Source organism: Cryptotermes secundus, unplaced genomic scaffold (assembly GCF_002891405.2).
Source record: "Cryptotermes secundus unplaced genomic scaffold, Csec_1.0 scaffold795, whole genome shotgun sequence".
Classification (NCBI taxonomy): domain Eukaryota; kingdom Metazoa; phylum Arthropoda; class Insecta; order Blattodea; family Kalotermitidae; genus Cryptotermes; species Cryptotermes secundus.
In genome coordinates, this window is record NW_019745094.1 from 623906 (window position 1) to 641106 (window position 17201).

Here is a 17201-nt window from a genome sequence, read left to right on the forward strand (position 1 = left end):
ATAATAATGTAGAAATAATTTATTCTGGGATGTTTTCATGATTACAAATGATTATTTTATAAGTACTGATGTTTGTAGAGATATTATGCTGGAGGAAACATTTTCTCATAGACATGCANAATCAGGATACAGAACCGTTTAAATCATTTTACAGAATGAGCATAGAAAGTTTTTCTTTATTAGTGGATCTTGTAGGACCTCAAATTTGAAGACAAGATACAAATTTTTGTACAACTGTGTCAGCAGAACCACAGGCAAAATTATAGTTTTGTATAATCTGATTTTTATGTTTTTAGACGGCAGACAAGAAGACAAAAGGTTCTGGACTGAATGGTAGCAAGCATTACCCAAGTTCAATCTCCTCTTAATTTCCTCCTGAATCAGTTTTTGATCTGTTATAGTTGTTCACAAATATCTGAACTGTGTCACATTTTCAAAACATGTTACCTACTTTTATGTACTGATTTTGTCCTACATTTTGGTGATGAGACAGCAACCTATACTTAGTTTTCTCTGTGTTTACTTCTAGACCAACCTCCTTACTAGCATTAATTAAAGTCTGTTTGATTTTCTTTATAGTATCTATTTTGTCACCCAGTAGATTCACATCATCGGCATAGGCCAACAGCTGATATGCCCCGTTTAATTTCAGTCCCATCTGGTTTCCCTGGACCTTCCTAAAGGCATATTCTAAGGCAAAAAGTTGAAAAGCAGTGGCGATAAACCATCTCGTTTTAGACCCTTCTGGATAGGAAATTTATGAGACAAATGTTTACCTATATGGACTTTACTATACGTTTCGTTTAAACACATTTTAATCAACCTAACTAGTTTCATGGGTATCCCAAACTCTATCAGAATATTGTACAATACTTCCTTCTTAACCGAATCGTAGGCTTTCTTGAAGTCTATGAATAGCTGATGTACTGTCTCATCGTACTCCCATTTTTTCTGCAATATCTGACGAATGAAAAATATCTGATCTGTAGTTGATCTGTTGTGTCGAAAACCACAATGATGATCCCCAATAATTTCATCTATATATGGACTTAACCTTGAGAGAAGAATGAAGAAGGCCATTAAACTTGAGAAAGACCTGCCAACTTTAAACTAATGCTCTCACATACTTGATGAAGAGGTTCAACTTCAATGACAAAAACTATCTTAAACACACTTAATGTTTCATTTTGTCACGTGAAATAGGGTATGAGGAGCTGCAGAAGGCCATGGCAATGATGAGATTTCAACCCATGGTTATCATGGGTATAAAGAGTTTGTAATGCATGTTATATTGCTAATCTGATGCAAATGGCAAGTTTTAAGGATATGAGTGTTAGGGAAAAGTGGGCGAAAGTGTGTTTTCAACAGAAAGTGCCACTTTCCAATTTGATAAAAACTGTATCATTCATGATGTCAGCTCCAGCAAATAATGTGTATGTGGACAAACTCTTTTCTCTCACATTTCGTTATCAGCATAAAGAGCAAAACCAATGTGGCAAAGACCTAGTCAAGGTTGAAATTAAACTTAAAATTAACTATGGACTCTCATGTAAGGACGTCTATGTTTTTCAGAACGTGATTTTAGGGGCTGTAGTCATCTGCAAAATATTGCTTTAAAAACAGTACCAATTGGCAGGGAGGGATGGAATCATGATGATTCTCTATGCCACATACAGTAACTAACAAAATTTTACTCTCCTGTACCTGAATTCATGTTGCAATCCACATTTTCAGTTAGGTATACATGACCATATACTCATATATGGCATTTCAAGTAATATTTCATACTCCACATACAACACTGATGTATTTCTTATCAGTCACTTCTACATAAATATGTTATTTTTCCCATTGTTAGAAATAATAATAGTTGTTGTTAATCCTGCTTTTTAGGATATATGAGCATGTCACCCTCTACATGTATATACTACAGTATTCATTTGTCTTTTTTCGTCCCCCTCCCCATTCCTACCCATGCTTGCTTGCTCTTTCCAGTAGTACATTCATATATCCTCGGTGGGCTTCATTCTTTCCCATTTGTGACTGGAACTTTCCTTTTATAACAAATTCCAGGAAGCACAAAACAGAATATATGAATGGAAACCCACAAACATTCAAACGTTTTCAACTTTTTTTCCATTAACTTCATTTTTAATATGTACTGATGTTAATAAGCTTCCATTTATTACCCATAATTTTATATTTATTTCTACTGAAAAAAGTGTTACAATAAAACAGGTTTTTTCTTAATCTGGGTTTGTTTTAAATAGTTCCTTTTATACAATTCTAGACATGCATGCTTACAAATATGCCAACACATATTCATTTACTATAACATAAATTTGTTTATGTCAATTTCATATTTATGTATTATGACATGGAAGATATGAACCTTCATCACAATTTTCATTGTATGAGCACTGTTTTCAAAAGAACTTACGGTGAATGTGGAGGAAGGGCACCACTAAAAACTATGTCAATGGCTGCATAAACATCACCACCTGTTGCCTGCAGTGCTTGAACATTTAGGGTGTCATCTGTGAGACCCAATTCATGCATTTGCTGTAACTGACGTGACAACATGTCTGTCTGTGCTTGTATTCCAGGACCTGTCTCTGCCCCACCAACTGATGGCACTGTTGCCTAATTAATAAAGACAGTGAAGAGGATTACTATCAAATTATTTTCATAATTACGTTTAGTATGACAATGAACATTCAAATAAGTAATACACTCCTTTCCTTCTACGTTGTGTGTGACTGGCACTAACTCTGGTCTCATGGATGAAAATGTAATATACAGATTTTATGTAACACACCTGCATGACTCATTCAGTAATCGGGTTTACTTTCATGCAAAATCTTCTCGTAGCAGTAATGTCTGGCACATTTAAAACACCGCCCCCCCCCCAAATAAAAACACAAAATTGAGAGCTTGTAGAAACAGATCTTGTAATTTTTATTAAATTTCAGTAATTTGTGGATACTGTCTCCTTAAATAAAACTGCAGAGGTGGTAATGGTATGTCTTCTAGTGGCCCAAACATAAAATGTGCCATTTACCGCTAGAGTGCCCCAACCTATGCCATTTACGATGAGAGGCTGTATGTGACCAAATTGTTGAGATGATTACTGAACAGGGAATTATCAAACCCGCTGCACCTCCACACTCCAATCGGCTTGTGACTTTCTTGAATGCCGACAAAGTGCCATATATTTGCCTGGATGGCAGACAGTTAAGTGGAGTTGAGTCCTTGGCCAGGCTGGACCTAGCTGCCACATTCTTACATATTAAGATGATGGAGTCAAGTAGGAAATAATTATTTCCTGTTTGATTCACAGCTGTACTAGTTTTGAAGGATGGCCTACAGGCTCAAGAAGAGTGGGTACACTTTCATTAGAGCAATCTGAAAAATATTTTGACCTGCAACCCAGAGTCATCTGTGCCAGTACTCAGATGACCAAAGAATGCATTTGGATCCCTTTTCCTAATCACTGACAAGTCCATATGTTGCTTGGTAGTGCTACTACATATAAAATACAGTTATACCATAGGTAGTTACTACAGTTGCTTTCCTTTATTAATCTCTGCACTTGAGATTGTTATAACCTTGCACACTTGCCAAAGCGATAGACATCAGGCAAGTGTCATAGTGTTAGCCAGTGTGACTTCTGAGAAGTGGGGGGGGGTGTCAGCAAATGGGTGGAGTGAATCATCTGTGAAAATGGGATTTGAGAAATCTGAAAGAAGTCTATTTTTAAGTGGAATTCTGAGCACTTCTGGTATCATGCAGAGAGGTGGTGTTGTGTAATATGGGAAAGTTAGTGATAATGAAGAACGAGGAGTAAGGTAGGCCGCACACCGGCATGTGTCAAGACATCTAACAATCAAGGCACAATGTCTGCGACATGATGCAAAGAAGGGAGCATAGTTGAAACAAATGAGATTATGAAAACTGCTGCACACTGGTCTGAGTCATGATGCTGACAAATCACAAATGAAGCAAGACTGCATCTTTTGTCTCACGTCTTGATGCTTGTCTTGATGCAGTTGGTGTGTGGCCACCCTAAGTGTGCATGTCCAATGTCTTAAGGCGGTGAGTGTGTGTGATGTAACCACATGTGGAGAATTAGTGTGTTTGTGTAATAGTAATAAGAGATATGGGCAAGCAAATGTAAATTCCACATGCATCTTTGTAATATTATTTTGATATAGTTATGCCAATTAATCTGGAATGTGTTCATACTGATTCAGAGAATGGAATTAGGCCAAGGTCTCGTCTCTCACTGTGGTTGTTTCAGACATATGAGGTGATTTCGCGAAGTTCCCAGACTGGTGTTAACTGCCTCAGTGAAAGAAGATTAGAGAGGGGAGGGCATGGTCACACTTCTGCAAGCCTACTGCATCAGTCTGCCATGTGACACTGCACTGTGAACACTCACTGTTTTTACACAAGTACTTTTTCGACTTCGTGTTTCGTTTTGTCTGCTTTGTATGGCAAAATCAAGCAATGTGTCTGCATCAAGTTTTGAATGAAGCTCGGTAAATCCACTACCAAATACCTTGAAATGCTTTGTGAGGCTTCTGGAGAACATTCAGATGTAATTGTTTATGAGAACTTTTTTTCTCTTCTAATAAGCTTATCTTATGATCTGGCTGTTTGAAAAATAAATTTTTGTAGTAATGTCACATAACTTTTTGATGTGAAACACTGAAACACATATGAGCTAGAACCAGACACACTTGACTACAATGGATAAAAGGAAACAGAATTATACATGCAGTGAACATCAGCATAAGGAAACTTCTATGATATATATCGGAAATCCACTGTCAAGTGTTACAACATGCATATGGGATATGATAGTGAGTCATCGTATGGCAAATAACTATTAGATCAATGTGCATTCAAGTGGATGAAAAATCTCTTTTTCATAAACTTCACCTGACCATTTGCATAGTAACTTTCTGTCATCTTGTGGGGCCAAGTTTTACTACTGTGATGTTAACTCCACTTGGTGAGAAATTTGATGGGAGGAGGAAAAGTGGGAAACCATCCTCTCAAGAAAGGAAAACCAAAACCTACACCTACAAAATTACATCTCCAGGCCTTAATCATATGAAGACTCAAGGAGACTGTGTATCTCTGCTTTGAAGAATACAGCACAAATCTTAATGTGAACAGTTGCAAAGCAAAAGCAATAAGGATTCATATGTAGCAATTTTTAAACAAAACATGAGTAAAAATAGAAATATTATATTCTTAGGGGGCACACAGTAGCACAGTTAGTTGAGGCACTATGCTACAAGCCGGAAGGTCGTGGGATCAAATCCTGATGAGGTCATTGGATTTTTCTCAATTTACCTAATCCTTCCAGCTGCACTATGGCCCTGGGATCGACTTAGCCTCTAACAGAAATGAGTACCAGGAATATTCTTGGGGGTAAAGAGGGGCTGGCACATAAGGCTAACAACCTTACCACCATCTAGGAGCCAACTGTCTAGAAAGTGGGGGAACCTCATCATCTCACAACCCTATGGGCCTCCACGGCCTGTTACGGGGATACCTTTACTTTTTTACTTTTTATTATTTTCTTATTATGAACCATATGATTAATTTTAGGTTTGATGAAAAAAAATAATTACTCCATAAAATATAAAAATTTGGTTAGTTTCTTCATTTAGTTTAAAGTCATGTGGTTTTTATTTTATTGATCTGGTGTAACAGTTCTTGAGATATCAATTTTCTTATAAAAGCTTGCCTGAAATATTCAAATGTCTAAAAACAAACACCGTCCAACTGCACTTTATGCTAGTGGTTAAAATTAGTTAAGAAGGTTAGAGTGAATGCTACAAAATTACAATTGAAAAACCTGCCAAAATAAATATATACGGTTTTCTGGATCTTCATGTCTTTTTCCATGCTTTCTCTTGTACTTTGCAATTACTTCTGCTACTACATGCTGTCATCTGACAATGAAACTGAATGATGCAGTATGGGAATAATACTTCTGTTTTCGGACATCCTGAATTTTAAACTTGATCATGAGACTGGGTATTGTAAGTGATGTTTTCTGTGACATTATTGAGCTCTTCAGTATAATTTTGGGATGTCTTAAAATAGTCTTCATTCATTTCTTCCATATTCTTGTCAATTTATCATTCTTAAACTTCTGTCATCTGAATCTGCATTAACATATACAGCTGAAAAAAAATTTTTAAATAATGGAAGCTACAGATAAGTATCTAACAAGGCTCACTGCACAAGAATTCTGTAGCATAACAAATCTGGTACATAGTCCCTCCAAAAAGAGATACTTACTGTCACTGCAGCATCCCCTGATGTATGAGATCCTCCTGTATTTGGTCCCACATTGGCAATGGCTTGCTGCATTGCTTGGCTGAACATCTCTGTTGTGATGAGGCTCCCACCAGATGAGGGACCAGCTGCTAAGGATGTACCAGAGCCAGAGGCACGAGTTGAAACAGGAAACAATCCTGATAACAGTAACAGTCTATATTTAACAAATGCTTACCTATAATATTTTATGGGCACATTATACTTGTGTATATACAAATCACACTTTTCAAGTTGCAGTCTGAAAATGCAGGTGTGTCCTATATCCAGTGCAAGGAACATAAATATTTCATGTTAACACATAATTCTAACAGAAATATGTAACAGGATAGTATATTAAGTCAATAAGATGTGTTATATAAAAATCATGACTGACAACAATACTGTTATTTTGAACTCTGTACCTGAATTTTGGAATGCAGTTGATTTTACAGGGTGCTTTATACCAATGCTATTTGTGCATTACAACCATTCTTTTATACTTTCAATATATAGTCAATAAGCATCTAAAGATAATAGAAATCAATTATGTTCATGTCCCTTTTTACTTTATTGGGTGGAATGGTTATTTAACAAATTAAAACGTGGTTTCTAAACTTCTAGATTAAAAAAGAACTAGATTATTATAAATGGATCCAAGTGCCTGTGTATAAAGTCTTGAAATTATTTTTTATACGTGCAATTAATGAACATTCTTTAGGATTATTCTATGTAATTTCAACTGTGCATTGCCTTCCTTTCAAAATGCATGAAATTAGTACAGCTACATTCATTGTAACAAATGACTGTATCACAGTACTTTAATCGTGTCTTGGTAATATAAATATTTCCTTTACAATGTGTTTATCTGTGACCATGTTCAAGGTACATGTGATATAACAGCTAAGTTAATAAACAGCCATTGTTTCTTTACAATAAATAGTCTTCTTTCTAAGAATTTGATAAGACTGGTATAAATGTAACAGTTCAAAAGTTATTACCCAAAGAGGAGGTGGCCTAACCATTATTCCCAGATATATTTGTGCCACTTTTGTCTTGAGTCTTCAGGCCAAAGACACATCTCATAACAGGATACCTGCATACTGTGGCAGTGTTCTATTATAGCACGAGTTTCTACACTTGGTTGCTTCCAGTGCAGTGAGTACAAAACTGCACCAAATGATTTTACTGGCATGAACCTGAAATTATTCAACTTCTGGTGCAACAGACAAACTTACAAGAGAACAATAAATGAAAGACAGGCAGTTAGTTAAAAGTTAAAATGGATCTTGGACAAATATGCCGGGCTGATGTAAAATGGATCAAACAGTTGAGGATCGAGTAAAATGAAAATATTTTGTGATTACGGTGAAGAATTTTTCAGTTTCATAATAAGTGTAAATTTCTTCCACACTGAATAATTTTCAGCTGCTCAAAGAAAAACCTGAACAACAGGGTTAGTTCCTTTGTTACTTAATATGTTATGCTGGAGAATGTCATTCACTTTTCTCCTTATGTATTGGACATACAATCTCACCACTAGCAGAAGCCAAAGCTGCAGCAAGCTGAGCTGCTGTGATGGTTGAGCAGGACTGCTGCTGTGAGAGACCATCACTTCCTTGAGGCTGAGAGTCAGAGGACTGTAAAAGTACAATTCCACGATATATATTAATAATGCTTTTACCATCACACAAATAAATTCTCTGTATTCTCATATATTTTCTTTATTCACAACATGTTTCAATCATAGGGAAATCACCACACCAATCAATGCATTAAATATTTACATTGTTTCCTGACTGTTACATATTGGCACAACTGATATAAGTCAAGGATCATATTCAGTTATTCAATTATTGTCATATTACCCCGTTAAAAAAAAAACACATTGAAAATGTTACACAACATGTCCTGAGGTGCTTAGTTTTTGAGATAAATGTCACCATCAAATGGGGTAACATACTTCTCAGCAGTGATATTCATGGCTATACACAGCATGTTATTAGGTGTGCTCAAGATACACAGTGCACAGCATGGGGTCTGTTGTGACTGAAAGATAATGGAATACACATGTGACTAATACTGTTACATGCTCCTAAACCCTCAATACCAGCAATAATTGAGCTGGTACTGCTGCACAGGAATATACATTATGTTATCCTGGTCAACATCATCCAGATGCAAATGTGTTTTCATTATTGGATCAGCATCGCCCTGAGACAGGAAGTGTGTAACACCAATGGCACATATGAATGTAGGCTGCCCACAAACTGTACAGACAGACAGCTGTGAAATGAGCATCATGGAGGGCTAACACAATATTGTGTGAGAACTGGTACTATCCAAACCAAGGATCCTTGAAGTACTTCTTGACAATCAACTACATCCATTCCACCACTTGTAAAGCACATACCTGTATCCAGATGACTGTCCTCTATGCATGAAACTCTGTGAACAGCTATGACACCAACACACTGAAGATGTGCTCTTTTATCTAATATTCTCTGGACAAACAAAATATTGTTTTATGCAGTGGGTGTGTTCAGCGTCCAAAGCAGTAACCCCTGGACATAGGATAATCCTTATGCTATCTGTGAATGTGGGTACCAAGTTCACTTCAACATCAATGTTTGGGCTATTCTTCACACATGGTGAACATGCCACAGTGTTCCAGGCAAAAATAACCTTTGCAAAGGACTGCAAAAAAGGGACTGTACAAGGAAGTAAATTTATATTTGCTTAAATATCCAGACAGCTTTGCAAGACCTTGAAGCATTTGGTTATGTCAAAGCAAATTTGTGAATGTTGATATGCAATTTGTACCTTGAAAAACACAAACAAGACAATGTTCCTCTGGGTCCCTGGCCACAGTGGGCCAATGAGGATGTAGATGCCTTGGCTGAGAACAGATTGAACAATTTGTTTCTTAGGCCCAAACCAGCAATTCCATGTATTGGTAGACTCAAGATTAATAGTGGCTGACCAAGAAGCACTTCAAATACTGGGCTGCTATGCTGTGTACAAGACTGTCGAATCTCTTCAATGAAGGGCCTTCAGGAAAAAAGCCTAGAGCTACTGGTATCAGACAGGAAAATGTGTAAGCCAGTAACAGGACTGTTGACTGGCCACTGTACACTCAGCTGACACATACATGTTACAGGCCTCTCAAGTAAACTTATATGCCAGAAATGAGGACATTAGGAGGAATCCTCCTATGATGTACTTTGTCAATGCCAGATTTTGCTGGGCATAGAATGAAGATCTTTGGCTCTGCATGGCTGTAGTTAACAGATAATAGTAGAGCCTCAATCAAGCAGATTCTGAATCTGGCACTAAGGCTAGGGGTCTTTTGAAACGGCCTAGTAAAAACAGAGGTGCACAATGGATCCAGTAGTGGTCTGAGTGCTTGGGGAAATGATTAGCCCCCCCCCCCCAACCCAATATCCAATACTTAAATAATACAACAGCCAGGTTTCCTCTTACCTGGGAGGAATCCATTTCTTCTTCATCACTAAGGGCATCCAGGGAATATGAATATCCCGAAGATGATCCCTGATTGCTAACATTTCCAGTTGCAGCTTCTTCATGAACAGCAGCTGCTATATGATTGGCTGCTTCAGCTAGGGCTGGATGAAGTTCAGCAATCCTGAAAAAAAATACAATACATTTAAGACACATCAAAGAAATCATTTATTGCAGGAACAAGTATACAGGCCTAGTTTACTATTCACAGTTTTACCTTTATTATACAGAAAGTGGGAATTAAATCCTGACACTGGTGCCCAGATTATAATCCAGGTGTTTCAGCTACCAATGGTATTAGTATTCACGAAATGTATACATATTTGGGGCTATTCCTGCTAAAATATTCAAGTAAAATATATTTGCAAGAGAATATATTGAAAATTTGTCTTCAACGATGATAAGTATTTGAGCTATGGCATGTTCACTATAGGAGTTACCTCGTGCTGATTGTTTGTACATACTCATCAGTAAGTTCACTCACTTGTCTCTTCAAATCATTTTGATACTGGTATCTTGCTGTCAGAACACACAGCCATCCATTTATGCTTTTGTTCAATAGTTTCACAACAGTTCACAACTCTTCTTCACAGGTCATCAAATAAATATGGAGAGGAGAAATTATCTATGTAAATTTACTAGCATTCATTTTGCTGACATACTTATTATATTACAACAAAATGTGCAATTGCCATAATTTGAGCTGTGAAAAGAAAATAAATGATATATAATTGGATGATAGTTTCACATTTCATAAATGTAAAATTTGTGGCCTACCTCTTCCACTCTTGTAGTTAGGCTGTTCACCATCATCTGTGTTGCATTCTGCCTGTCTTTTCCCAAGTAAACACTTACATCCATTTCTGAAACGTTCTCTGCATCACACACACACACACACACACACATTACAGACAATGTCCAACATTCATATAACGAATTGACCACTATCATAAACCTTTAGAGAATCATGTTCCATTTATATTATTACAGCCAAAATACAGTCACATCATGAGTCAAGAGCATCTTCACCACTGTCAAGCGTGTCTTAATATTGGCCTCTGCAACCTATAGTGGATCATGTCCATGGAAATTAGGAGAAGGGAACTAATTAGGATAGAACTTCTGTTGCCTCTTGTTATTTTCAGTCCACCAAGACCACCAGCAAAAGAACCGATACTACCAAAATTCCAAATGTGCTGTGCTCTTGACAGAATTTTATCTTGATTTCCACTTGTGTGAGCACCTCCAACCCTTCCATCTTCATCAAGTGCACCTTCACTGTAAAATGAGACTGTCTTAACTGAGTCACTCCCCAAAATTAGCCCTCTTTCAGTGTCATCTTTATTTTTCAAAATTTATGACATGACAATGAGAAATTATATTGTGCTAATAGTATCACTCTTTCTGTCTAGCATAACAAGGCAATGCAGACTGTTGTCCATGTTTGAAAATCCTGATGGCTGCCTATCTTTCATCCTCATTCTCACCCCCACCTTCCAAATACAAACACCCAAGAATATTTAATTTACTTAGTACTGTATTTGTTTAAGACTTCCTACTCACCCACCTAGCCCCCTAACAGAAGACTGCACAGAACAGCGGATATATTACCAGTGGAACAGCTGCTGTAAGTTTACTCAGAACAATGAGGTATCTTACTAGTACTTTGATATTACAATGTTCCACTAGGTTGACCACACATACACTATCAAATAATGCACTGCACATATTATAAAGGTTAAAGTATCATGTATTTGCTACATAATACTTAACCAAGCATCTTGTTCTCTTGAATTAGAACTTGTAATCTTTGCAGTCTCCTCAATGAGAATATCAAATCTAGCAAATCATGAAGTGCTTCCACAAGAGGAAATTAATGCAAGACTGTGGCTCTGTCTAATTTGGAGGTGTGGTATTCACGTACAGCATTTACAGACCGCTCCATATCTGAAGACTGTCCCCTCCTTCCTAACCTGAAGACACACCATGCAATGGATATACAAAAGCCACTTAATACAGAATGGTATACACATCATGATGTCCTTACATCAAGCAACTAAATAAATATTGTCAATGTTAAAGTTCATCTATTCTATGAACCTGGATATGTCCTGTGTAGGTAACCATATGAAAGAAAAATCCTGTGTAAGTAAGTTTTAATTTCCCACTAGCATATGATTGCCAGAAATATGTTAAAAATATATTCTGGTAACTGTCTAATGATAAGATAAAGGTTCATGTCGCCAGTTGATGATGACACACCCTACAGCAGACAGAGTACATCACCATTATCATCCTCAGAATGATGATGATACCCTGCAACAAATACCCATGCAAAACCCTGTAAATAACCTCAGACTTACCGCCTGACAGTGTCTGCATTTTCCATATGAACAAGCAAATCTGGATCCTGAATAATTGAGATTGCAACTGGATCTTCACTAAGCCCAGGTGTAGCCATCATAATATTCTCCAAAACCTCTGGTCGGCTCAGACGCTGAAATAGATAATTTTTTATAAGGCCTAAGAAACTTCAGATTAAAAGCCAAACCAACTTGTTAAGTTCTGCAATGTAATCATTTTTTGTTTGCTTTTTCCTTTCATAGAGATATTTTTATTTTCTTCAAATTCGTGGTCACAGTTCTGGGAATAAATTGAAATTTTTACTAACAATTTCGGTATATTCACAGACTTAAACACTATTTACATACTTTCTTTATCTTCCAGTATGAGTATAGAAAGGACAGTAAAAATTTATGTAATGGACTGAGCATCAACAAACCCCCACAGATAAACAAAATATTTCTTTCTATAAATTTTACAAAACATATTTTCCTGAATGATACTTTCTAAATCCAAGAAAGATGTTTTTACCTGAGAGTACACATCTTCAGAAATAATTTTCTAAAAATAATGTCAAAGCAATAAAGATACAAGGCATTTAACTAAAACACATCTAAATACTGAACAAAGGATATACAACATTTATTTTATTTAATGACACTATTTATGAAAAATGTTTCACTATTTGTTTTTAATTCTTGTATTGTTACATAACCTAATAGCCCATCAGTTCAATAATATAACACATATATGGCCATACATATATTCTGAGGTCTTCTGGTTCCCTAGAAGAATGTTTTTGGCAGACTAAAGGGAAAGGTTGTCCATTAATTGATTCAACTTTTTTTTTTCCATACAGGAACAGGTGATTTAAATCCTCAGGTTGGTGGCCAGATTTTAATTAGTAAAGGTACCAGACGGGCTATGAGCTGGTTGGCATGGGTTAAACTTCCAGCAATGCAAGATTTTTGTCTTCTCCACAGCATCCAGATGGACTCTGGGGCCTACCCAGTCTCCTATCCAATGGGTATTGGGGCTCTTACTCCAGAGGTAAAGTGGCAGGGGTATGAAGAAGACCACTGACCTCCATCTAGTGCCGAGGTCGAGAAAGGTGGAGCTATACCTCCACTCCTTCATATGCCTTTATGGCATAGTGCTTAACTAGTTAAGCACAGGGAAAACTTTACCTCTTTTTACCTTTACCAGCATTGAAAAAATAGAATATTTGTTACATACTGCTAAATTTATAATACTACTCTTTTACTAGCATAAATATCACTATTAAAAAAAGCTAACAGATGCCTGAAATAAAACAAGATATCATGTACATAAATCCAACGGCAGAGCACTTACAGTTCTGAAAGTTGTTTCCTTCCCAAACAGTGCTGGAACTATGAGTAAAATGTTTATTTTTGCGCAGTAAATGCAAAAGCACAGGTCTATACATGACTTGACTTTGCACTCTGAGCACTGAAATTTGGTAGCTGTTTGTTCCTTCTTGGCTATGCCTCATGTAATTCTGCATCTGGAGCAGTGATCAGTGTTGTAACTAGACTGGCTTCTGAGTTTAGTATTCCTCCTGAATGAGATGTCCCTGCACTCATTTCCAAGAAATTCTGAACCAACGCCAGATCAAATTTCTGATTATCTTGTCTGCTACTACAAGATGACAGAAGGTTATAGTTATTCAAAATGCTTTGTTCCAACATAAGAAAAATACTTTTCTGTCCATTTCCATATTCTCCAACAAAAGTTACATAACAAGAATAAAGCATAAAAAAGACACAAATAAAAAATTAATGCGCACACAAACACACCCCATAACAACCCAGCTGTCTAAGATATTTAACAGAATAGCTATTAGCCATTTTGTCCCCCCTGGTCCAGTCTCGACTTATAGGCAGGTTTTGAGGTTTCCCATGACATGGCTTTGGCTGGTGATTTATGCGGATTAATCAATATATACATGTCTGAATTATCTCTTCCAATCATAGCCCTTAAACTACCACTCACCCTAACACACAAGTGACTCTGCTTCAGTGTTCAGTGTCTCATTGTCAAGAGAAACATCACATGGACAAGACATGACTAGAAGTTGATTCTTTCTGTCAATGCCATTTCTGGAATTGATGTTTGTAAACAATTCATAGCAGAAACACATTACAGAATTCTGTACAGATCAATGCACAAAGTTCCAAAGAAACAAGTGTTATGGGTTGGCTAGAAATAAAGGAGTACTTTAGCACTGCTGTACTGTAATGCTCGACTAGCTGGACCAAGTACATGCCACTACATTAATGCAGCACACACCTTATAAGGTTAACAGTACTCTGATGATCAGTGTGATACTGAATCCCAGCACAGAGTGTCATACAATTACACCCTGCTTCATCCATCAGGCATGTAGGCTTTCTTTATTCATCCGAGTGAAAGAAAAATTAATACTTTCATGATACTTGAAATACAGCTTACAAACTAATGAAGTGACTCACATGCAAGGCACTTCGGTAACTAGGGTGCCGTGTGAAGGTGCGGAATGCCATCACCAGCTCTTGAACATCAGCTTCTGTCATTGATCCAACAGGCAAACGAATGTCTACGTTGAAGGAACATGATATTAGCTATCATTTTAAAATTAACTCTCTTAAATTTTTCATTGTATTTCACTAAGAAATAAAGTTTTTATCCACAAGTATAATTAACTTGTATCTACATAATTTATAATCTTATTACTTATTAGCGATGTACTCATCGACACTGTTTCTGTTAACAGACTCAAATTATAATGTATAAGTACATTTAACCTATATTTAAGTAATTTGTAATCTTATTAATTTTTCAAATTGGCTTTTATTGTACAGATGTCATTGTATTTATATTGTATTTGACTTGTTCCATATCCTGTGGTGTCTACCTGTATCTGGATTTACGAACGTTTGAACTGAACAATTGAACGATGGTGTCCCCCAATGAAATTCAAACAAGATACCATTAAAATACAAATTAATGTGATTGGAAATAAATGGTTATTACAAAGTGGGCTGAGATAGTGATAATGTTCTAGACTCATATTCAGAATGTGTTCAGATCAAATTTCAACTGGGGCACCAGATATTTTGACTGGGGTTTATCATGCTTTTCCTGTCTTTCCAGGCAAATGACAGGAAAGTATCTCAATTACACCATAACCAATTCCATCCAATTCATTTGAATTCATCAATCATCTACCATTTGCACTAATCAGTGTAGACTGTGACAGTGTCATAAAGTAACCAATTTCTATTTACATTTACATGAAGAAGAAACATGATTTTACATGTTAAGATACTCTCTATTGCTACACATAATACATTCTTCTACAATGACATGATACCATCTCACTTAAAAGTACAATATACGCAATTATGTTTTATTTTCGATTGGCTCTACAGTCCCCTTGGGCCCTGCCATCTGATGNGAAGAAGAAACATGATTTTACATATTAACCCATTGCCGTGGTTCGTCGTGTATGTTTCGTCAGGGATTTAAATCGTCTGGGGGGGTTCGACGTGTATGTTTCGNTTTTCAGTTTCATGATCATTTTACAGATGGCAGGACTGCTTGGGTGGGTGATCAGCACGCCACAAGGCCTCTAACTAAATGCAGGACAATGCAGACACAGAATAAACACATACATATACCAAACATCCATGCCTTGTGTCAGATTCAAACCCATGATCACAGCTTCCGAGCAAGCGAAGGCAGTACATGCCTCAGGTTGCTCAGCTACCATGACCAGCACAATTATGTGTATGCAAATATGAAAATACAAACCCTTCTCTTTCTTCTTCAATACATGAACCATTACACCAGGCTTCAGGCCACAAGACTTTAGTGTTGAATCATCATCCAAAATATTTCCACAGTAAACTAGTTCTGTAAAGAGAAGTACACGTACATAAGAATATATGACATCATACATATTGAATGTAAGGGACACAAAGGTGAAGAATTTCCAACAAACAACTGTGCCTTTAAGCAGACAAATCTTTTAATCACTTTCTGGAGTTGGATGTCACGACATTATGTAATCATGATGATTTAAAGAATTTGAAAAATGTTGCTAGTTTCCTAACCAGCTTGTACAAGGGAAGGTACAATTCTAACATCACGCATGGGTAATAAAATTCTTCATAATCCTCTAATAATATTTCTAACAGTCATCATTTAATTTTTTTTTAAAGTAAAGTGACAATTTTATACAGTGAGAACATTTCAGTGTCCTACAAATCACTGAACCTCTGAGGTGTAAGTAAGTTGGGCCAGAAGATTCAGACTGCTAGAAAAACCAGAAAAAAATTCCAGTTTAAACATATTACAAATATTACTCAGAATAGAGCAAATGCAGATCATGTGTCAAGGTTTTTTTTGAAATCTATAAATGCTGACAGACTGTCTCATTGTACTCCTATTTTATCTCCAGTATCTTTCAAAAGCAAAAGATCTTGGCAGTAGTTGATCTCTTACCTCGAAACTCACAATGACGATCGAATTTCGTTTACATATGGACTTAACCTTAATGGAAGAATTTTGTTGGTTCCTATTGAAACTTCAGTTTGGATAAATGCCATGCAGGGTGTTAACAGTACAACCGAATCGTCCGGTGTACGTTATGACATAATTCAGCCGATTCTGCGAAGTGTTCACACTAACACCTACCCGTAAACAAGTTGTAATAAATAATTACGAAATGTCAGATCATGCCACCATGTTAAAAGTGCGTCTCTACATTTACCTAGAAAATGTCTAGGCAAATTTGTTATCCTTGAAGCTTCCAGCTTTAAGTGTTCAACTTTTGAGTCTAAAGTAATGTTACCCAATGTCACTCGCTGAAAAGAATTTGGTGACAATCGAATTCCTAATACTACATTTACACCCATTTCGTTTACTTCTCGACGTTCTCGACTTCTTAACGTCCTGGTCCGTTCTTCTCCGCGCTTCTCAATTCTCAAGGTATTGCT

The 17201-nt window shown here is 36.6% G+C and overlaps 1 protein-coding gene across 2 annotated transcripts; it reads right to left on the reverse strand.

Annotated features, from left to right (window-relative positions):
• Positions 1-1959: 1959 nt before the first annotated feature.
• Positions 1960-17196, reverse strand: LOC111874969 (ubiquitin-like protein 7). Of its 2 annotated transcripts, none has more exons than XM_023870876.2 (8): positions 16976-17196; positions 16015-16116; positions 14694-14797; positions 12222-12355; positions 9820-9982; positions 7874-7976; positions 6322-6497; positions 1960-2643 (listed from the first exon to the last, which is right to left on the reverse strand). In XM_023870876.2, exons 1-8 carry the CDS (start codon positions 17118-17120, stop codon positions 2437-2439), a joined length of 1134 nt encoding a protein of 377 aa, XP_023726644.1. In that variant the 5' UTR covers positions 17121-17196; the 3' UTR covers positions 1960-2436. The 2 variants fall into 2 exon arrangements, with proteins under 2 accessions (XP_023726644.1, XP_023726645.1); XM_023870877.2 differs by lacking the exon at positions 16976-17196 and adding an exon at positions 16708-16955.
• Positions 17197-17201: the final 5 nt, after the last annotated feature.